At 48.3% G+C, this 23,323-nt stretch overlaps 1 protein-coding gene and 1 non-coding gene across 4 annotated transcripts in view; one reads left to right on the forward strand and one right to left on the reverse strand.

The window, feature by feature from the left end:
• ABCC1 (ATP binding cassette subfamily C member 1) overlaps positions 1-23,323 on the forward strand; it is a 132,004-nt gene that overhangs the window by 56,831 nt on the left and 51,850 nt on the right. For all 3 annotated transcript variants that reach the window (XM_059896074.1, XM_059896075.1, XM_059896076.1), the window contains exons 6-12: positions 1,739-1,800; positions 3,595-3,726; positions 12,899-13,129; positions 13,812-13,989; positions 15,237-15,398; positions 18,366-18,458; positions 20,548-20,751. In XM_059896074.1, coding sequence (XP_059752057.1) covers positions 1,739-1,800; positions 3,595-3,726; positions 12,899-13,129; positions 13,812-13,989; positions 15,237-15,398; positions 18,366-18,458; positions 20,548-20,751 — 1,062 coding nt within the window. The remainder of the gene's footprint in view (positions 1-1,738; positions 1,801-3,594; positions 3,727-12,898; positions 13,130-13,811; positions 13,990-15,236; positions 15,399-18,365; positions 18,459-20,547; positions 20,752-23,323) is intronic.
• On the reverse strand, positions 10,365-10,495 carry LOC132350044 (small nucleolar RNA SNORA24). Its single transcript, XR_009497801.1, has one exon. It is a non-coding gene; the product is annotated as a small nucleolar RNA SNORA24 (small nucleolar RNA).

Consider the following 23,323-nt stretch of genomic DNA (forward strand, 5'->3'; position numbering starts at 1 on the left):
AATGGTCCCTTTCTGGGCTTGTGGGAACCACTTCTGTTTGCTTCTGAGGCCTTTTACCAACCCTCCTCCCGTCAGGTGTGACAAGATGTTCTGGGCTTATCTTGTACATTTCCTGCCCAGCCACTTGGTCAAGGAGACTCTGGGAGTTGAAAACAAAAACAAACACTCAAGTGCCTGGACCCACCCCAAAACCAGCTAAATCAGAATCTCTGGGGGGTGGGGCAGATATGGTATTTTTTTTTCGAGTGCCCCCAGCCAGGGTTGACAACCACTTGGGTAGAGTGTGTTTGTTCCCTCATGGGGCTTCCCAGCATCTTATCTCTGCAAAATGCTGGAACGCAGAGCAACATCCTCGGCTAATGATCCTATCACTCCCTGGTGACCCCACCTACACTAACACTTGTGTTTCAGGATTTAGACCTGAACATATTGGCCCTTGTGTGCAGTCTCAAAGGCTCTGTGCTGATTACCCATTCCTTGCCTGTGTGGCATTGAACTGGAGCTCATCTTTGTGGCTCTGGAAAAGAGGTTCTTTGAAAGTTTGCTTAGAATCTGTTGATGATTTCCTGTTGCTCTTGGGATGGAGACCAAAGTCCCTTATGTGGCCTCCAAAGTAGACTGAGCACAGCCTCCAGTGTAGACTACTCAGGCCCCCTCTTGATTCCTGGAGCTGGCTATGCTCCCCTCTACCACAGGGCCTTTGCACACACTAGTCGCTCTGCTGGGACTGCCTTGCCTTTCCCCTTCACTTAGTTATCCTCTCCTCACTCTTCAGACCCCAGCTTGACCATCTTCCTCAGGGGCGCCTTCCCTGACCTCTGTCAACTAGATCAGCCCAGTGAGATACCAGTGATCTCACTGGTAATATTGACTTGCCTTCGGGGTATGAGCCTTGTCCCACTTGTGGTTTTGTATTTGTTCATGTGATCGTTTGATTAATGTCTCTCTCCGGACCCTGACTGTTTGGGACTCACATTCTGTCTCCACTGCTTCTAGCTGTTGGCACCCCGGGCAAGTTTTTTCATTTCTCTGCCCCTCAGTTTCTTTAACTATGAAATGAGGATGATGCTTTTACCTACTTCGTAGTGTGGTTATAAAGATTAAATGAGATAATTTGTGTAAAACATTTAAAACAGAGCTAGCTAGCAGAGAGTGTTAGCAGGTGGTGTTATTGCCCTGGTTTAGGGTTATGTCTGTTCAGATTTGTGTACAGGTGGTAGGCACATAGTAGGTGCTCAGAAAATATTTGTTGAATGAGTGAATGAATGAATGAATGAATGAAAGAAATAGGAATACTAGTAATACCACACCTAAGATTCTGTGAGGATACGAGTAACTTGTTGAGTGCCTGGCACATTGTAGATGCTCAGTAAATATTTGTTGAATGAACAAATGAATGAACTAAAGCAGGGACAACAGTAGGGCCGTGTTTGTTGGGTTGCTGTGGGGATGTAAGATAAGGCAGGTATGGGACTCATTGTACCATTTTTACACATAGCAGACACTCAGGAAACAGTTGCCAGGTAAAACTGGAGGAGCTGCCAGGTGTTTCTTTCCAGGCCACTGGTGCTCAGGAGGGAAGCCCTTTCAGGGTGAAAATCAGTGGCATGAGAGTGGCCGCTGGTCCACTGGGAGGAAGAGCAGTCAGCTGGCTGCTCCCTGCCTAGAGCTGGCGTAGATGAGAAGTTTAACCGTTCATTTCCCCTTTGCTCCCCACCCTGTGCTTTCTCTCCACTAGAATCCTTGCCCAGAATCCAGCGCCTCCTTCCTTTCCAGGATCACCTTCTGGTGGATCACAGGGTAAGTCCTGGTCCCCAAACTTCGGGCGGCCGCTGGGCCATGAGTGTGCCACTAGGGCCCCTGCTCTTCCTCCCTTGCCCTTTCCAATGGGGCTGTGTCCTGAGTGTGCCTTCCCTGAGCCGGGGTCTCAGAGACACTCACCCTGACCCCACGTTCATGTGATAAATGCATAAACCTAAACAGCTTGCACCTCTGTGGACGGCTTGGCCTGGGCAAGAAGCTGCACGCTCTTGGCTCAGCTTCGGATTTGGCTGTTTTTTTGCATTAGGTGTAATTATTGTCGTTGGCATTGTTTCCCCCCATGAGAAAAATAATGCCCGTGCACCGCAGGAAAAGCGGGTAAGAGCGTGGACCAACAGCACCAGAGCACCAGAGGCAGCCGCCGTCCACAGCTCAACACACCCCCTTCTCGCCCTCCTTTTATTTGCACACTTTTTTCTTTACATTGTCAGCATCCTACTGGGGATTATTAAAATCCCTCCCCCAACCCCCAAGCATTTTTCCTTGTCTTTATAAACTTTTTACAAACATTGTGTTTTTTTTTTTTAATTTAATATTTGTCTTACTGAACTATTTTTCAGTTGCTGTTAAAGAACAGCGCTAGGACAGTTGGTGTAATTTCAATATGGACTGCAGGTCATGCCAACCAGGCTCGTATTTCTGATTTTGGTCCTTGTACTCTGGTTATATCAGAGCACGTCCTTTCTCTTTGGGGGATGCACACTAATATTTAGGGGTAAAGATGTGTAGAATCTGCAACCTACTATGAAATGGTTCAGAAAAAAGAAATACTTCATTTTATTACGCTTCGCAGACACTGTGTCTTTTACAAATTGAAGGTTGGTGGCAACCCTGCGTCAAGCGAGTCTGTTGGCGCCATTTTTGAGGCAGCATTCGCTCACTTTGTGTCTCTGTGTCACATTTTGGTAATTCTCACAATCCTTCAAACTTTTTCATTATTATTATATTTATTATGGTGATCTGTGATCCATGATCTTTGATATTATTACTAGGATTCGCTGAAGGCGCAGATGATGCTTAGCATGTTTTAGCAATAAAGTATTTTTAAGTTAAGCTCTGTATGTTGTTTTTTTTTTTTTTAGACGTAATGCTATTGCACATTTAATAGATTATAGGATAGTGTAAACATAACTTTAATATGGGAAACCAAAACATTCCTGTGACTCGCTTTATTGCAATATTCACTTTGTCACGGTGGTCTGGAACCGAACCCACAATATATCTGAGCTCTGCCTATATGTGTTTGCATATGCATGTATCTAGAGACAGAAGCAGATACAGCACACTTAAAATGTTAACAGTCGTGAACTAGGTGAAGGGTAGACAGGAATTCTTTGTAAGATTCCTGTGATTTTTCTCTGAGTTTGAAATGTTTCAAATAACAAGTTAAAATATTAGGTTTGCTTTTTATCATGAAAGTATTCAAACCGGAAAGACTAGTCTAATAAACCGCAATAAACTCATCACCTGATTTAACGATGGTTAATGCTTTGTCATATTCTCCTTAAAAAAATTTTTTTTTAAGTAAATTAGAGCCATCATGCTATTCCTCCTAAATATTCTGTATGTATCTCTAAAAATGAGACTGTTTTTCCTGGGTGACCTAACAGTAAAATTAGCAATAATGATTTAATGTGCCCGCATGTCCATTATTCCTTATCGAGATATTCCTGAGTTGCGGCCGCCTTCGGTCGCATGGCCGTGGTGGCAGGGAGGGTCGTCGTCCTCCTCCTTCTGACTCTCATCGCCTCCCACCTTGTGTTTCGGCCACAGGATGATGGTCCAGGGCTACCGCCAGCCCCTGGAGAGCACTGACCTCTGGTCCCTGAATAAGGAGGACACGTCAGAACAAGTTGTGCCCGTTTTGGTAAAGAACTGGAAGAAGGAATGTGCAAAGTCCAGAAAGTAAGTGCCAGGCACCCTGCCCCGGGGAAGCTGGGCACTCACTGGGGCGACCCCGTAGCTCCATCCCTCCACCTCTTACTAGCTTCATGACCCTGGGCGGGCTGCTTCCCTCCTCCGAGCCACGGTTTGCTCATCTGCAGAATGGGGTAGAGTGTGACGTGTAGCTAAGGCAGTTTGGGGAGGAAAGAAGAGAGAAAGATGTCAAGTGGGAGAACGATTTTGTTTGCCGTGACCCTTGGCGAGCGTGTACCTGGCTGTGTGACCCTGCCCTCCCCGAGTCAGTCTCATTTTCCCTGCTTCTCTCCGAGCATCTGGCATCCTGAATGTTCTCGCTGTTTTAAATGTTTTGGTTCAACACGCCACGTCAACTACTTCTTGAGGTGTTCAGCCTAAGAAGCCCCATTCGATGGTGATTTGGGCTGTACTGGATTTTTTTTTTTCCAACAGCCTTTAATTTTTGGAGCAGTTTTAGGTTCACAGCAGTTCTGAGCAGAAGGTCAGAGGCAGGTGCACCCCTGCCCCGCTGTCAGCATCCCCCATCAGAGGGGCACATTGGTGACAACCCATGAGCCCACATTGACGCAGCATTGTCACCCTGAGTCTGTGGTTAACATCAGGGTTCACTCTCGGTGTCCAGGATTTCAGACTCTCGCCGACGAGAGCTGCATGTCAACCCCGAGCTCTGTCATCGGGTTATTTGGGGAATCAGGCCAGGGCCTCCCCAGCACATACCTTATTTCATCAAATCTAGGACGTCATCAGTTGTGCGATGCATCATTATTTTACGCACCAGTGAGAAAGAGAAACGGCTGCCGATTAAACCAGGACATGACATTGACATAAGACGCGTCCTGCGTCCACAGGAGCCAGAAGAGAAATCACGAGGGATTTGGTGGCAGGGGACGGTGTCATTACTTATGTTGTCATTACGGGGTTGGGCCTGTTGTCCACCTTGGAGAGCTGGCTGACGAGAGCCCAGCCTGGTGTGTGGCCCCGCAGAGCAGCTGGCCTCCCAGGAGAGAGGCCCAGGCTCTAGGTCTGATTCCTCACCCGTTGCAGGAGCGCCCAAGTTCCAGGTCTTCACTCAGGCCGAGGCTGTGGATGGGAATGTGGGACATCGTGCTGGCCACCAGGACATCAGCGGAGGACTTGTGACTCTGTGCCATGGCCCGTTCGGGGTGGCCACGGACAGAGGAGAAGTTGTCCCTTGGGAGGTGGATTGAGCTTGAGCCTCTGTGGTTGGGCGTTGTGAGGAGATAGCTGGTGCTCTGTGCACACACAGCTCTGGCCTTGTCCCATGTCTGTGACCCAGTTGGAGGGTCTCAGGGAGAAGTGGGGTCTCTGGTTCCCTTCGGCCTGGCCTGCAGCCTCCTTCCTGATGAGAGGGCTGCGTCCTCAGCTTGAGTTACCCGAGCCTCGCTGACTGCTTGGCTCCACCTCCTTCCCACGTTGGGTGGCAGGGGATGCCCACCGTGCTGTCCCCTGGGGCTCACCCAGTGAGCCGGTTGCTGCAGATGTTGTAGGAGGGGCTGGCAATGAGGCTTCGTGGGAAGAGGACTGGCCGTACAGCGTAAAGCTCCATCACGGGCCTGGCCCTTCATTGATTCGTTCAGCAGATGCAGTTGATAACTGCTGATATGCTGAGTGGAGTTTAGGCCCTGGGGGTTCAGAGAGTGGAACAAGATAGACAGGCTCCTTGTTTGGTGCCACTTACATTCCGTGTGGGACACAGGGAGTTGGGAGTCAAACACAGACTGTTGAGAAACTTTGAAGAGCCTTAGTGTGGTGATGAGATTAAATGGGGAAATGAGGGTGAGAGTGACTGCGGGAGCTGATGCAGGTTTGGTGGTCAGGGATGGCCTCTCTGAGCAGAGGTTCGTGTCAAAGGAGGGAGTGAGCCGCGTGCAAATGTGGGGACAGGGCTTTCCGTTTCACGGAAACAGCTAGTGCAAAGGTCCTGAGGTAGCGGTGAGTGTGGCATGCTTATGGAGCAACCAGGGGCCCCGTATGGCTTGAGTGGAGTGAGAGGTGGGGAGAACAGGAGGAGATAAAGTAGGAGAAGTGTTTGCAGGGATCTCATAGGCTATGGTACTGGCTTAGGGGTTGACCCCAAATGGGGTGAGAAGACCGGTGGGTTTTACACAGGGCAGCGGCATGCCCGGAGTTCTGTTTTATATCAGCCAGTTAGGCTGTGCTGGGGAAGGTGGCTTGTGGGGCGAGAGTAGGGGCAGATGGGTCAGTGGCTCTGTTCCCAGAGGCGTGAGCCACATCTGGCCCTGTGACCCACATGGGTGGGGAGGGGAGAGTCCCGTGTTCTGGGCTGCTGGGTGCCCCAGGACTCCCGGGGAGCAGGTGACCGCGGCCTGGGCAGGAGGGCTGCCTTGGCTTCTTGGCCTCGGGTCTCAACCTCCCCCCCTGCCCCCAGTTCTTCTCCTCAACCCTGAGTGACTCCTCTCAGGAGTCAGGTCTGAGCTGCTTCCCCAGCTCCCCTGACCTTTGGGTTTTAAAATCCAGTGCCTCATTGGTTTTCATTAGATGATTTTGAGTTTAACAAAATGGAGTGGAAATTTCTCGACTTACGGCCTCCCATAGGTTAAGGCCATTTTGGACTGTGGTTCCTGCTGGAATGACTATATAATGGTTTGATGGCTCTGGAAAAGACTTGGGCAGTTTTTTTAAAAAGTTAAATAGTTATGATACCACCCCACCATTCTACTCCTAGGTGTACACCCAAGAGAACTGAAGACATATGTTCATAAACTTGTGCAGGGATGTTCGTAGCAGCTTTATGTGTGATGGCCAAAGCTGGAAGCAACCCAGACAACCATTAACAAGTGAATAGATGTGCAAATCACGGTGTAGCCATGCAAGGGAACACTTCTGAGCAAAACAACAGAATGAACTATTGGTACACTCAGCCACATGAAAATCTTTAAATAATTACGCTGAGTGAACGAAGCCAGGCAACAGTGCATACATACTAGGTGATTCCATTTATATACAATTCCAGAAAATGAAAGCAAGTCTGTAGTGACAGAAATCAGATCAGTGGTTGCCTGAGGTAGGGGGAGGTAGTGAGATGGGAGGAGAAATTACAGAGAGGGGAGCTCTTGGGGGTGATGGGCATGTCCATTATCTTGGTTTCCCTGATGGTCTGACGGGTGTGTAAATCTGTCAGAACTCATCAAATTGTACACTTCAAATGTGTGACCTTGATTTTACATCAGTTATACTCCAATAAAGCAATGTATAAAAAAGCAGTAGTGTTTAAAGAAAGGGTGACCATTTTACTTAATTGTCTCTATTTCATAAAGGAGTGCAAACAGCAAATAACAAACAGAAACAAAGAAAACAGAATGCTCCAAAATACAGGTGTTAAGCTATGGTTCTCAGCCTTTCAGACCCATTGCCCCCTTGAGTAATAAAGATATTGTAACATCTCCTTAAATGTACTTTAAGGAAATATATAAAAATAAACCCACTCATGTATCTTACTTTAAAAATCAACAAAGTGTTCTTGCTCAACTTTAACAGAAACTAAAAGGCAAAGGATTTGTAATAAAACGTCATCCATGTATGTCTGTGTGTAAACACTCAGGCGCACGCTAGAATAGAGAATGAAGAATTGCTGAGTGCTCCTAAGTGGAGCCTTCTCTGTGGCAGCAGCAAATCTCGACCGACCCAGTCTTGTGGTTCTGGAGACCAGAACCATCGTCACCCTCATGGACAAGGTTTTGCAAAGTGGTGATTCATGCTTGGCAAATTTCTGAACAGAACTTAATTTGCACGCTGACTGCATTTCTGAAAAAAATCGAGGTATATTTAAACTTGCAAAAAAAAAAAAAAAACACTCTGTGTATGGATTTATGCCAAAGATGAAGTTAGAGTGTAGATTTAGGTGATTTTGGGACGTCCCTGGCTGTTCAATTGTTAAGACTCTGCGCTTCCACTGCAGGGGGCGTGGGTTCGATCCCTGGTCGGGGAACTAAGATCTCACAAGCCGTCGGTGGTGGCAAAAACAAACAAATAAACAAACAAAACCCCCCATAGATTTAGGTGATTTTAGGCAGGCTCTTCACCTTCATGGATGCCTGGTAGGATCTTGTTTCTTTGGGATGGTCCTGTACTCAAAGAGGGTCTGGTTTCTGGCCCAGTCACTGTGACATCAGAGGGTGAGAAACCCCCTTGACAGCCTGTTTTTGAGAAACAAAAAGCACTCTACGACAACAGCAACAAAAAGGGAAAGAATGATCTCGAGTCATTTGTATTTGTGCTGAACACAGTCAAAATCCTGCCAGGGCTATACTTTCCTTGCGGGGCTGGAGGGGTGGGAGTGGGGAGGTGGCTGCCATGCCCATCTGTGGTTTCCAGAACTGTTATCCCGTATATTGTGAGCTCGAAGGAGAATGAAAATGTGAGTTAAGGGTGTAAAATCCGTTCTCTGCAATTGTAGGCCAAATCTGCCCTTCTGTGTTATACTGGGTATTATGGATCAAAGACAATGCTCAGAGTACATCCAGAAAATTTAGTTTTAATTGAGCTATGATCTTTATAAGTTTGAGATTTTTGCCTTTGCCTCAACATTAGAGATCTTATTTGTTTAACAAATGACAAACAAAGCCTCCAGTAGCTCCTCGTGGCCCTTTGGTTGGTTCACGCACCTCCCAGTCTGCTCTCTCAGCCCTGCTCTGGTTACTTGAGGTTCTTGGAAGGGCTGCCTCACCTCTTTTCAAAATCCCTTAGTTCCAGGCCTGGCTTATCCTGTTCCCCCTGCCTAGAGCACCCTTTCCCTCCGCAAGTGGACTCGATCCCTCATCATGCAGGTCTCAGCTTTGATGATGTCCCCTCCTCCAGGAAGCCCCAATGATAGTCCCCCTCACATGGCTGATCCGTTTCTCTCACAGGGCTGCTCGATGGTGGGGCTCTCCCCAGGGCCCGGCCCAGAGCAGGGCATTCGTGGAGGAGAGAGCAAGGGGCACCTTTGCCCATATAAAAATCTCTTGGGTGAGCAAGTTCCTTTTTCTTCCCAGCCTCCAGCTTCCCCACCCCTTCCTCTTCCCCTGTCCTGAGCAGTTTTCTTCTGACTCAGACCTTCCCTCTCCAACATTCCTTTCTTTCCCAGCCAGACCATTCAGGTGCCCTGCTTTCTTCCTCACCCTCCAGGAGTGCCAGCTTCCCTTGGAGAGCTCTTGTTCACTGGATATTTTTTCTCTCCTGACTTGGCTGTAGCTGGTCCCTTCTACTTCTCTAGACCCCTTTCCCCCAGGCCTGAGCCTTCCTCCTCTCTGCCCTCCTGAGACCTTCTCCCTGGCCCTTTGGCCGCCCATCTCCTGGCCACAGAAAACAGCCTGGGTCACTGGCAGCCCAGGCAGGCCTAGGGCCAGGGCCCAGCTTAGGACGTGGTGCAGAAAATGAATGCGGAGGGGGGACCGACTCAGCCACTCCCTGCCCCCCTGCCCTGCCTTCTTGTCTTCCTTTCCAAGAGGGCATGTGTGTGCTGAATGAAATCATACTAAAAATCCCTGCCAGAATCCCAGCTTCAGGAAAAGTCAGTAAAGTGAGCAGGGAAAGAGCTTACGCAGTGACACTGACAACACGAAAAATAGAAATAATCCTCTGTGGTTGGTGGAATGACACCCCCCCCCCAAAAAAAGATGTCCACATTCTGATCCCCAGAACCTGTGAATATGTTACATGGCAAAGGGACTTTGCAGATGTGATTCAGTTCAGGATTTTGAGATGGGAGACTATTCTGGGTTATTGGGGTGGGCCTGATGTCATAATCACGAGGTTCCTAATAAGGAGGAGACAGGAGGTGAGAGAGAGAAGACGCTGAGCGGCTGGCTTGGAAGGTGGAGGCAGGGGCCACGTGCCCAGGTGTATGGGCTGCTGTTTTTTTTTTTTTTTTTTGGCTGCTTTGGGTCTTCGTTGCTGCGCACGGGCTTTCTCTAGTTTTGGTGAGCGGGGGCTACTCTTTGTTGTGGAGCACGGGTCCCTCGTTGCGGTGGCTTCTCTTGTTGTGGAGCATGGGCTCTAGGCGCACAGGCTTAAGTAGTTGCAGCATGCGGGCTCAGTAGTTGTGGCGCATGGGCTCAGTAGTTGTGGCGTGCGGGCTCAGTAGTTGTGGCTCGCGGGCTCTAGAGCGCAGGCTCAGTAGTTGTGGCGCATGGGCTTAGTTGCTCTGCGGCATGTGGGATCTTCCCCGTCCAGGGACTGAACCCATGTCCCCTGCATTGGCAGACGGATTCTTAACCATTGTGCCACCAGGGAAGTCCCTGTAAGCATCTTCTAGAAGCTGGAAAAGGAGGAAACAGATTCTCCCATGGAGCCTGCAGGCCCACCTTAGATTTCTTTTTTCTTTTTTTTTTTTAATCCGTACAAATCAAGCATTTTATTTATATAGCAAGGAAGCACTCCTTTATTCTCCATTTAAATACCATACTTGAGATTTAAAATGACAGTTGGCAGTGTACTACAGGATGCTAAATAAGACTTCGTCCATATTGCTTTGGATATCTTGATATTTTGTTATATTTTCCATCCTCCATTGGAACAGTTATTTCAGCTTCCTAGAAACATTTGAACAGTAGTTAGATGTTTGCCCAATAACCCAGTACCCTCCAGGTTTTTGAAGTGAAGAATGTTACTTGTGCAAGTCAGAATCTGATACCAGTTAAATAGTGACAGCTTTGCTAATAAACAAGAATGTGCTCTTCCATGGCTAGGAAGGGAGACTTCCACAGCTGACAGGTCCCAAAGATACATGGAGCCACCTTAGATTTCTGACCTCCACAACTATGAGATGTTAAATTTGTGTTGTTTCAAGCCATTCAGTTTGTGTTAATTTGTTGCAGCAGCCATAGGAAGTTCTACAACTTCACCCAGAGTTTAGATTTTATTCTGGATGTAGTGGGAGGCCAGCAGTGGAGTTGAGGTTGGAGTGATGCACTTTAGGAGGATCCCACTGGCTGCCGTGCAGGGATTGGTTGTTAGGGAACGAGAGTGGAAGGAAATGGGGGGAGTGGCGAGGAGGCCCCGGTGATGGTCACTTGCATGGGTCAGAGGCTGTGGCGATGGAAAGCGTGGACGGATGGATGACTGCACACATCCCGGGAGTGGGATGGACACAACATGTGCCTGACTGGAGCTGGGAGCATGGAGGGGAGGGGTTCAGGGATGATTCCCATGTTTCTGGTCCTTTCCTGGGGTGAGGAGCATCGAGGGGAAGGATACGGACTTGACAGAGCCCAGACCAGTGCCCACGGTTTGGAGTGGGGACGGAGGAGGGAGCCAAGGCAGGCTGGGAGGCTGTGGTCTCCAGGAGGGCGTTTCAGTTGGTCCAAATGGTCAGATGTGGCTTAGATGGGAGAGGCAAGAATCCCCTGTGATTAAACGATGTTCAGTGAGCTTATGCAGTGGACGATTGTGTCGGGTGGACGATGGGGATGAAGCTTGGTGCACATTTCGGGGATGGAGCCCACATTTGGCCTTTTGAGGATGTTGCTTTGACTGCATTTTGGGAGAGGGAAGCTGTATGTGTTGGTGCGTAACAGGTCACCCCAAAACGTAGCAGCTTTAAATAAGAATGAACATTTACTATGTCACACAGGGTCTCTGGGTCGGGGGTCTGGGATGGGTCTAGCTGGGTAGTTCTGGCTCAGGGTCTGCCATGGCTGCAGTCCTCTGAAGGCTTGACCAGGGCCATGGATCTGCTTCCACGTTGCACATGGTTGGTAAGACTGTGCTGTCTGTTGGCAAGGTCTCACCGTGGGGGCTTCTCCAGGAGGCTGGTGGAGTGTCCTCCTGACCCGACAGTTGGCTTTGCCCAGAGTCAGTGATCCATGAGAGGGCAAGAAAGAAGCCACAGTGTTTTCTGCAACCTAATCTTGGGTATGACACTCTCTCTCCGTCATTTCTGCAATATCCTATTACAAGTGGGAGGGGACTTCACAGGGGCATGTATGAGGGTTCCGATTTCTCAACATCCTTGCAGACCTTGTTGTTATCTGACTTTTTGATGATAACCATCCTAGCGGGTGTGAAGCAGTATCTCATCCTGGTGTTGATTTGCATTTCCCTGATGACTTAAGATGTTAAGCAACATTACATGTGCTTATGCCGTTCGCATGTCTTCTTTGCGCCTTTTATGGTTGGGTTGTCTTTTTCTTACTGAGTTGTAAGAGTTCTTTATTTGCTCTAGTTACAGGTCCCTTATCAGAGTTTTGATTTGCAAATATTTCCTCCCATTTTGTGGTTTGTCTTTTCACTTTCTTGGTGGTGTCTTTTGAAGCACAAAAGTTTTTGATTTTGATGAAGTTCAATTTATTTTTTCTTTTGTTGCTTGTACTTGTGGGGTCGTATTTAAGAATCCATTCCTAAATCCAAAGTCCTAAAGTTTTGCCCCCTCTGTTGCCTTCCAAGAATTTTATAGTTTTAGCTCTATGTTAGGTCTTTCATCCATTTCGAGTTAATTTTTGTATATGGTGTGAAGTAAGGGTCCAACTCACTCTTTTGCCTGTAGCTATCTAGTTTCCCAACACCATTTGTTGAAAAAACTATTCTTTTCCCATTGAACGGCCTTGACAACCTCGTCAAAATCAATCAGGTTTATTTCTGGATTTTTAATTCTGTTGCATTGATCTCTGTATATGCTCAACCTCATGCCTGTCTTGATTATGGTTGTTTCATAGTAAGTTTTGAAGTCGGGAAATGTGAATCCTCCAACTTTGCTTTTCTTTTTCAGGATTGTTTTGGCTATTTTGGATCCCTTGAGTTTCCATATGAATTTTAGGATTAGCTTCTCCATTTCTATAAAGAGCCAGCTGGGATTCTGATAGAGATTGCACTGAATCTGTAGGTCATTTTTGGGTTGGCACTTTTCTGTGCCCTTTACCTATATTAAGTCATGTATAGGTGAGGTAGGTCCTACTCTTTCCCCATTGTACAGATGAGGAAACTAAGGCCTAGAGAGTTTAAGGCACTTGCCTAAAGTCACACAGCTGGCCAGGATCCTGAGTCTGTGGTCAGAATCACTGTGCTAAGCTGCTTCTCTGCAGCGACTGGTTTTCTTTGGCTAGGCCTCCCTGTGGGGGGGGGGCCTTCTCCGGCCTTCTGGCCGGTGGGCTGAGTGCCTGGCAGACCCCACAACTGCTCCTTGCTCCTCGTGTTCCAGACAGCCGGTGAAGATCGTGTACTCCTCCAAGGATCCCGCCAAGACGAAAGGGAGTTCCAAGGTGGATGTGAACGAGGAGGCTGAGGCTTTGATTGTCAAGTCCCCCCAGAAGGATTGGAACCCGTCCCTGTTCAAGGTGTTATACAAGACCTTTGGGCCCTACTTCCTCATGAGCTTCTTGTTCAAGGCTGTGCACGACCTGATGATGTTTACCGGCCCAGAGATCTTAAAGTAAGGCCTCCTCCCTCTCAGCCGGGCAGCTCTTCACGTCCTTGACCTTCCACTTGCAACACCCTTCACCTTCCCTTAGGGTCACGTGGCATGCTCCCGAGGGCACAGGGCCAGGCCTGTACATCCTTACCTGCTTTGCCTGATGCTTTGCTCTAATACAACCATCTTAATTAAGGCCACGTTGGTTGCAAGTAACAGAAACCTTACCAGACTCCCCTGAAGCCAAAAGGGGGAAGATAGAGGATTATCTTGGGAAACCAAAAGCAGGGAAATGTCAGATTGCATGAAAGCTGCAACCTAAACCCAGAAAGGAGGTCACCTCTCTGTTTACCTCCCTCCTTCCCTGCTTCTGTCTGTCTCTTTGGTGCCACATGTTCGTTCTCTTTCCCTCCCTCCCTCCCTCCGCCCCTTGTGCTCTCTACTTGGTCACTTTTGGGTGATGAGGCAGAGCAATCAATGCGAGAAGCCCGGGGCTGCGCGCCCTGCCGTGATTACTCCCCCCCCCCCCACCATGGCATGGGCATCGCCACGTGGGTTGGGCTTCCCATCCATAAAACTGGCGTTGAGAGTGCCTGCCTTGCCTGGCTCAGGAGAAGGTCACCCGCGGAAACCAGAGGACTTGTCCCCACGCGCACGCATTTCGCGGTCTCTCACGTGGGGCTCTGTCCCTGCCACCCCACAGGTTGCTCATCAGCTTCGTGAACGACAGGAAGGCCCCAGACTGGCAGGGCTACTTCTACACGGCGCTGCTGTTCGTCAGCGCCTGCCTGCAGACCCTCGTGCTGCACCAGTACTTCCACATCTGCTTCGTCAGCGGCATGCGGATCAAGACCGCCGTCATCGGGGCTGTGTACCGGAAGGTGGGCCCGCGGCTCCCGCTGCCGCCGTGGAACCCCTGGGGGCGTGGCCAGGTCACCTCTCAGGCCCAGCTTCTGGAGCAGTGGCATGATGGTGGCCTGAGTGGCCGCGGGCAGCAGGGAGTGACCGTCAGGCCTGAGAGCTTAGCAAAGCTGATCCCAAGGGCGAGCCTGTGGCATGTCCGGGAGCCCCGGGGTCAGCTGAGGGTAATTGGATTTCTTAGATGGCACTTGATTTGGGGAGATCCAGGTTTGAATCCTTGCTCTGCTGCTAATAGTCTGTGTGTGAACTCGTTCTAACTCTCCATTTGAACGGAGCAGATGGTATGTTCCTTGGGTGATAGATACTCAGCAGGTGTCTGGGCACGGACAGCCTTAAAGGACCTGGATTACCTCCTCGGTCCCTTCATTTCTTAGCCTCTGGGCCACGTGGGTTAAGAAGAGACTATTCAGCAGGTAGTCGGGAAAGATGGACTTGATCGTTGGCTCTCGGCCCTGTCTGCAAGTTAGACTCACCCGGAGAGCTTCAGAAACTTCCAAGGACCAGGCTGCAAGCCAACCAACTCAGTCATGATCTCTGAGGGTGGGACCCAGGCATCCGTACTTCTAAAACTCCCCAGGTGACAGCGTGAAACCATCGAGAGCCAGGCTGAATTTGTCCCTCCAGGGGATGTTTGGCGATGTCCGGAGACATTTTTGATTGTCATAGCTGGGGGTGGGGGCATCTAGTGGGTGGAGGCCAGGGATGCTGCCGAACATCCTAAAATGCACAGGACAGGCCCTCAGAGAATTAGCCTCAAATGTCAGTAATGGCAAGGATGAGAAACCCTGGCTGAGACCTTGGTCCTTCAGGCTGATCTGGGGGCCAGCAGCGTCAGCATCTCCCGGGGGCGTGTTAGAAATGCAGAGTCCCTATTCCAGTCCTGCGAAATCAGAAACTGCACCGTAACAGACTCCCTGGGGGTGCGTACACACGCAAGTGTGTGAAGCCGTGGTTTAGGCGACCTCTGAGGTCCCTTCCATACTGAAGAGCTCAGGATGGGGAGGCAGTGAGTGCTGTCGATAAGAGAGTGGGCTTTGTGATGAGACACATGGGCTGGGAAGGCAGATAAGCCGCCAGGAGAGGAGAAAAGAGCAGTGAGTGGCCTCTCGACTGTTGAGCTGTCTCCTTCCTCCACGTGGGCCTGGAGGGGAGGGCGCTGGGCTGTCACCTGCCACACTCACCCTCGTTCCCTCTCCTTTGTCTCCAGGCCCTGGTGATCACCAATTCAGCCAGAAAATCGTCCACCGTCGGGGAGATCGTCAACCTCATGTCTGTGGACGCCCAGAGGTTCATGGACCTGGCCACGTACATTAACATGATCTGGTCAGCCCCTCTGCAAGTCATCCTTGCCCTCTACCTCCTGTGGCTGGTGTGTGTTTGATGTCATTCCCGTGGCGCGTGGGGAGGGGCCTCCATGTGTGGGCATTGGGGGCGAGCGAGTGGGTGTCAGTGATAAGAACCTCTGTAGCTCACTGGCATTTCTTGCTGTCATTCACGTTTTATTTCCCAGCCTGTCAGCCAGTTCCTGGATATTTTATTCCTTTCTTCAGTTGTTGGGTTATGTTCTCTAGGGTGGCATGGTATTCATTTGCATTTGTCTCTTCTTGACAGTGTATGTAGTTAACAACCCTATAACATACACATTGTATTTCTCCCTCTGTATCCTCCCAAATGCTAACCAAACTCATTTATACACAAGTCCCAAATTATGTTGGTTAAGAGTCTCTTGGTTGCAGGAGATAGAAATGCATCTTAGAGTAATATAAGCAAATAAAGGGAATTTTATGGGTGCATGTAAATGAAAAGTCCAGGGTCTGGCTTCAGGTAGGGATGGATCCAGGAGTTCAAGCAGTGCTGTAAGAATTCAGTCTCATACTCTCATCATTTCTTAGCCCTGTGTTTCTCTGAGTTGACTTCATTCTCAATGGGATTTCTTCAAATGGCTTCCATAGTGTTGGGCTTATATCATCTTCACAGACAGTGGTGCCAGAGAAAAGAGATTCCTTTTTGCATTCCTCTTTGTCTCACCCGGGTCCCAGGGGGCACTCTGATTGGCTTGGCACAGTCCTAGTCACATCCCTGAACCAATCACTGTGAAATAGGCAGAGTTCTCTGATGGGCCACCCTGGGTCACATGCTCTCGCTCAGTGTGGAAGGGGTGGAGGTGTGATTGACAGCCCTTCCACATGGGGAAGGGCAGTTCCCAAAATATAAGATGACAAGCAAAGATGCTTATAGCCTAATATGTGCCTTATTCTGTTCTACCCTTGGGCCTTTGCACATGTCTTTCCTTCCACCATGAATTCCCTTTCCTCTTTCCTCCCTACTGATGGAATCCCACCCAAACTTCAAGGCTGTGACAAAATGCAACTTCCACTGATTCTTTTTCCCTCTCAGTTAGGTGGACTTCTTCCATCTAACAGATGTCTTGGGGCATCTACTTCCCCAGAAAGTGCTGCCATAAAACACTTCTTTTAGAATTGCCTTCAGGGTTGGTCTGTGATCCACTACAAAATTGCTTTATTTTAGATGAGAGTTGCTGAATGTGTTACTGATATCTGGGGCCGGATAATTCTTCGTTGTTGAGGGCTGTCCTGTGCATTGTAGGATGTTTAGCCGCATCCCTGGCCTCTCTCCATTAGATCTCAATAACACACCACCTCCCCTCCCCCACACTCCCACCATCCCTTGTGACAGTCTCCAGATGTTGCCAGATGTCCCCTGGGGGAATAGTCCTCCCTGGTTAGGAACCGCTGCTTTAGACCAAAACCAGGATTTCTCTATTTGACAATCAAGAACACGACATAAGATAATGGGGGACAGCGTGGCTCTGAAATCAGGCTGCCTGGGTTCAGATCCTCCCTCTTCCAGACCTTATTACTTAATGTCTCTAAGCCTTGGTGTTCTCATCTGTAAACTGGTGATAATAAGGGAACCTCATCATAGTGATGTTGGGATAATTGAACAAATTAGCACAGGTAGTGTTCCCTGAACAGTAACATGGTACAGCGACGTGCTTGGTATCTTTTAGTTACTATGATTTGCTCTCAGAATTGATTCCCAATGCTTTAGATTGTTGGTAGAAATCACCTTCATGCTTAGAGGTGGATTAATCTTCACTGGGCAGAGATCCATCACAGAAACAAGCGGTAGCAGCATTTTTTTGGTAACTAGGACTGGAGACCTCGAGGGTGACTCCTTGGAAGGGACTAACACGCTTACCCTGTAGTTCCATCCGTCTGTCTCAGCTAAGCAAGTGTGCACTGGATGGACTTCGTAAGCTGTCTCTTTTTATTTGTGTAACTTGGAAGTTGAAAAATGTTGATCTGTATCTTGTGTCAATCATGACCACTTAACCTTTCTGAGATGCAGTTTCCTTATCTGCAAATGGGATAACAGAACAGTCTACAGGCTCTTATCTACAAGTCCCCAAATCAAAGAGCTCTGAAAATTGCAAGTTTTTCTTATTTGGTGGCAAGACTTGACTTGAACTGATATGTGATTTATAATTTTGATTATCCCTCTCATGGGAATATTCCTATTTTGCTACTGAAAAAAATCATTGCATTTGCTTCTGGAGCACTGTGCCAGGGCCCTGTGGAGATGTGATATACAGGCATATCTACCTGTGTCAGGGGTCCCCGAGACCCCACCAGGTTCATGATTTGCTAGGAGGACTCATAGCTATCATTTATTACAGCAAGATTAGCAAAGTTCGGAGGGAACCAAGGACAAGCTTCCAAGAGTCCTCTCCCCCTGGAGTCACACAGGATGCACTTAATTCCCCAGCAACGAGTTGTGACGATTGTGACAGCACATGTGAAATGTTACCAGCCAGGGAAACTTGGGAGAGACCCTGTGCCCGGGGTTTTTATTGGGGGCTGGTCACACCGGCAGCCTCTGCCTGGCACAGACCAAACTTCCAGACTCCCAGAGGGAAAAGGGGTTAATCAGCAGAAACCATATTGTTCATGCAAACAGTTTAGGCGCAGTGAGTCACTCTTATCAGTTCTGAGAATGGTGGGAACTCTCCCAAAATCCAAGCACCCAGGCGCCAACCAAGGACCTTTGAACAAGATAAGCCGTCAGGTGGGCCACGTTCACTGTTTTCTGCTCCACATCCTGTTACCTTTCTGAAATCCTTAAGTTCTCATTTGCAAAACTCAACCTGGTCCCAAGGGTTTCGGATAAAGGATTGTGGCCTTGAACGTTCTTACAGGGTTTGTGGGACCCCAAGGGAGGCTCCCGGATAAATCTGAAAAGTAATGCGGCTACACGGGGTGGCTCAGCCCGTGGAAGCCCCATGCTAAGGCCTTTGTTCTTGTTCCTTCCATAGAACCTGGGCCCCTCCGTTCTGGCTGGAGTGGCTGTGATGATCTTCATGGTTCCCCTCAATGCAGTGATGGCCATGAAGACCAAGACCTACCAGGTAGGGGGTGTGTCCGCACAGGGCTCCAAGCTGCACCCCTGCCTAAGGCCTTTCCACCTGGGTGTTAGTTGAGTTCCTTCTGCACAGGCCTTGGGGGTCTCAGCCTTGTCTGCCTGTGGGAATCCCCTGGGGAGCTTTAACAAATGCTGATGCCTAGGCCCAATTCCGGGGATTCTGATTCATCTAATGTGAGTGAGGCCTGGGCATTGGGAGTTTTTAAAGCTTCCCAGGTTATTACATTGGGTCGCTGAGGTTGAGAGCTCCCGAAATAGTTAGACCTCGTGGGCCAGTGACTGAAGTCCCATCTGTGAGCCTCCAAGAGATTCCTTATTTCCTATAGGTGTATTCCTTTCTGTGTGTGTGCATATTCAAGAGCTGAGTAAAAATCACCCCTTGCTTTTCTCCCCATTTCCTTATGCTGGTTGCAGGGTTAAACTCTTAATTTTCAGAGATACTTCGTATTTTTAAAGTTTTTAAATACTCAAGTAACAGAGTGAATGCCTTTTCATTATAAAAGAAAGTTCAAATAATACAAAAGTATATAGATTAAAAGGACATGTCCCCTTCCCTGTCCTTTTTTTTTTTTTTAATTAATTTATTTAAATTTATTTTTGGCTGTGTTGGGTCTTCGTTGCTGCGCGCAGGCTTTCTCTAGTTGCGGCGAGCGGGGGCTACTCTTCCTTGCAGTGCGCGGGCTTCTCATTGCGGTGGCCTCTCTTGTTGTGGAGCACAGGCTGTAGGCGCACAGGCTTCAGTAGTTGCGGCACGCGGGCTCAGTAGTTGTGGCTCGCGGGCTCTAGAGCGCAGGCTCAGTAGTTATGGCGCATGGGCTTAGTTGCTCCGTGGCGTGTGGGATCTTCCCGGACCAGGACTTGAACCCGTATCCCCTGCATTGGCAGGCGGATTCTTAACCACTGCGCCACCAGGGAAGCCCCTCTTCCCTGTCCTCTTAACCACGGTGAACACATTGAAGCAAATCCTTCTAGAACTTTTTATGTGTTTATATAGAGATCGGACTAACTATATAGTTAGGCTTGGTGTGTATATGTGTGTGTGTGTCATGGTGTTATCACTGTATATATTTTAACACAAACGGGCCCGTTTGGCAGAGTGATTTTTATCGTCCGATGCCATGCCTGGGGGATCTTTTCTGCAGCATGCCATGGGGTCTGACTTCATTGTCTTGAACTCGCGCCTGATGGTCCATAACAGAGACAGGCCAGAGTTCATTCCTCTGCTTCCCCACTGATGGCTATTTATGATGTGCCTGTGGAATTTCAAATGAGAGAGCTTGGCCGTGCTGGTGATGCCGAAGGAGAGAAGAGTTCCAGGACGTGGGACTGTTGGAATGAGGTTTGGGGAGGAGGGAGGAGAGGCGTGGGAGGGGCATGGGGCTGTGTCGCCTCTTAGCCTCTTCCCTGAACAGCCCACCTCTGAAACGGCTTCAGTCTCTGGCTTTGACCTCATGTTGCTTAAACTGTCCTCTTCTGTGACCCAGGAATGACATAGCACTTAATGATAGGGTTCTCGTGAGCAGGACTAAATGCACTTGAAAAGCTTAGAAAAGTGCCCGGCGTGAGGAAAATGCCAGGTGGCCTTAAAAATGCTTAACAACTGTGCAGCATGGGCACCCAAATGGTCAGAACCAGTGCTGGCTGGTACAGAAACACTTTAGTATTTTAACAACCATGCACTGCCTGAAAAGCAGTAAAGAAAAGAAGAAAATGGAAGAAAAAAAAATACCATCTCTTGGTTTAGATCAGCAGAGTAGGGCATGTGCCGCTTCCTGCCTGGATACCTGAAAGGTTTTTCTTGCCTCTCTTCCTCCCTTCTGAATTTAAGAGGTTTCTCTGATGTCAAATTTAATGTGATTCGAAGCAGTTTTTTTCCCTTGAAAAAAGAATCCTTTGGAGTGCTCTCAGGGTCAAGAGTTAGGGTTCATAGGAATTGCAGGCCAGCTTTCCCACCCTTAGGACGGCCCATTTTTAATAGATGGGGTTGTTGAGTGTTGGTCTGATGCCAGGGCCAGAAGTGAGCAGCCAGCCCCCAGGTGTGGTTTGGAGACAATTGACTGCTCCTCTCTTCGAAGGTGGCCCACATGAAGAACAAAGACAATCGGATTAAGCTGATGAATGAAATTCTCAATGGGATCAAAGTGCTAAAGCTTTACGCCTGGGAGCTGGCATTCAAAGACAAGGTACTGGCCATCAGGCAGGAGGAGCTGAAGGTGCTGAAGAAATCTGCCTACCTGGCCGCTGTGGGGACCTTCACCTGGGTCTGCACCCCTTTCCTGGTGAGTGAAGCCAAGTTTATCCTGGCCCACATTGTTTGATGTTTTATTGTGTTGTCATGGCTAAATATTTTTCAGAAGTCACTGTTTCAGCAAGTCAGCAAGACCTTCTCCAACCACTCCTTTTTAATAGTGCCACTCCCACCTTTTGTTTTATTCACAGCATTTACAGCTTCCGGCCCAGGGATACTCAAAGTAGCTAGTTCAGGAACTGTTTGTTACAGGTTCACGATAAGATGAGAAGTTTGTGGTGGAATGTAAACCTCTGCTGTCTGCTTCCTTCATTGAGAAAGTCTTTTTTTTTTTCTTTTAATTAATTAATTAATTTTATTTTTGGCTGCGTTGGGTCTTTGTTGCTGCACGCAGGCTTTCTCTAGTTGCGGTGAGCGGGGGCTACTCTTCGTTGTGGTGCGTGGGCTTCTCATTGCGGTGGCTTCTCTTGTTGTGGAGCACAGGCTCTAGGCGCATGGGCTTCAGTAGTTGTGGCGCGCAGGCTCAGTAGTTGTGGCACACAGACTTAGTTGCTCTGCGGCATGTGGGATCTTCCCGGACCAGGGCTTGAACCCATGTTCCCTGCGTTGGCAGGTGGATTCTTAACCACTGCGCCACCAGAGAAGTCCTGAGAAAGTCTTGCTAAGAAAAAAAATGTCAGCTGAACTACATGCGTGCTTGGTGCCACAGTTGAGCTACGTTATGGTATCAGCTCCTTATCTACTGTCATCTGGTCACAAACCACAGATTGGCAGTGACCTGTGGACCACACTTCAAGTGGCAATGCCAAACATACTCTGAAAGTCACTTATTATTTCATGAATTGTCTGCCTCTCTCCACTAGAATGTCAGCTCCAAGAGGGCAGGGATTTCTTCTGTTCACTGCTGTATCCTGGTGCCTAAAATGGTGCATAATAGGTGCTCAACAAATATTTGTCATTCACTGAAAAGAAATTCAAACTGTACAAAAAGTTATGAAATGAAAAGTATATTGTCCTCCCTTCCATCTGTCCCTTTCCTCCAAAGTGACAATTTTGTATGTCTTTTTAGGAAAAAAAATTACACATATAGATATTTTTTAAATATTTGTAATATATTCAAATGGACTCATACTTACGTGGTGTTCTAGACTTTTGGACTTGATATGTAACCTCTCAGTTCATGCATTCAGATCTCCTTTGTCTGTTTTAATGATGTATGCTTGTCCAGAGCATGGATGTGCTGTAGTTGACTTAACCCATCTCTCGTTGCTGGCCTTTTAGGCTGGTCCCTCTTCTTTGCGGTTATGGCCCACACTGCCCTGAATGTTCCCATACGCATATCTTGGGGTACTGTAATGGGTCTGTCCCTAGCTGGCCAACTTTGAAAAGTTTAAAGACAATAGTGTGAGTTAACTATTTTCCAAAGCTGGCCCCAAACCAGGAGACAGTATGGACTGTGGAAACCTTTTAAGCTCAATTGACAGTTGAGCATGGTTATGGAGGACTTCAGATCATGCCCCCCATGTTTATTTTTTCTCTCTGTCTTTGTATTATTAACTATGTCATTCTTTTTTAAAAATGTTGTGCTAATAAGTATTACTTAGCTACGTTGGCAAATATATATTCTTATGGGAAGTTCCTATGACTAAAACCACACATATTCATAAATTAGAAACAGAATTTTCTGTTAGGCTGCCATCGGCTTCATCACAGTGGAGTTGCAGGTGGAATGTTGAAGGAAACTCCTGCCTTTTCAGTGTTTGTCAAAGTGTATCCATTCTGACGCTGGATTTTGTTAGGCTCAGCTTAATGTCTCCCGGAGTCTTAACCCATACACAAGGCAGTGTGGTGGAAATCAGTGACGCTCAAACTTGGGTGGGCCTCCCAGTCACCTGGAGGGCTTGTTACAATGCAGCTCACTGGGCCCCACTCAGAGTTTCAGATCCAGTCGGTCTCGGTGGGCCCTGAGTGTTTGCATTTCTAACACATTCCCAGGTGCTGCAGATGCTCTTGGTTTGGGATCCACGCTTTGTCCTCAGCAGTGGGGCCCATGGACCAGCAGCACCGGCATCACGGGGTTGCTTATTAGAAATGCAGATTCTCAGGCCTCACCTCACACCAGGCTAAGACAGACCTGAGTATTAGCAATCTCCCCTGGGTGATTTGTATGCACATTAAAGTTTGAGAAACACTGGGAAAAAGGAGGAGTAAGCAAACATTTTCTGTATAGGACCAGCCAGTGAATATTTTGGGTGTTCTGAGCCGTGCGATCTCTGTTGCAACTGCTCCTTTCTGCCGGTGTAGTGCAGGAGCGGCTGTGGATAACACGGAATGAATGGGTGTGGCTGTGTTCCTGTAAAAATTACTTTATAGACACTGAAATCTGAATTTTATACACTCTTCATGTGTCATGAAATATTTTGATTTCTTTTGATCCTTTAAAAATATAAAATCCATCCTAAGCTCATGGGCCCAGACACAGATGGGTATACCACAGGCCATAGTTGGCTGAGCCCTGGCTTAGAGGAATGGAATGTTTTGCTGAGAGTCAGGACTCCTGCTGAATTCTCCTGCCAGCTCACGGTGTGACCTGCAGCGGTCAT

Source organism: Balaenoptera ricei, chromosome 15, assembly GCF_028023285.1.
Source record: "Balaenoptera ricei isolate mBalRic1 chromosome 15, mBalRic1.hap2, whole genome shotgun sequence".
NCBI lineage: Eukaryota > Metazoa > Chordata > Mammalia > Artiodactyla > Balaenopteridae > Balaenoptera > Balaenoptera ricei.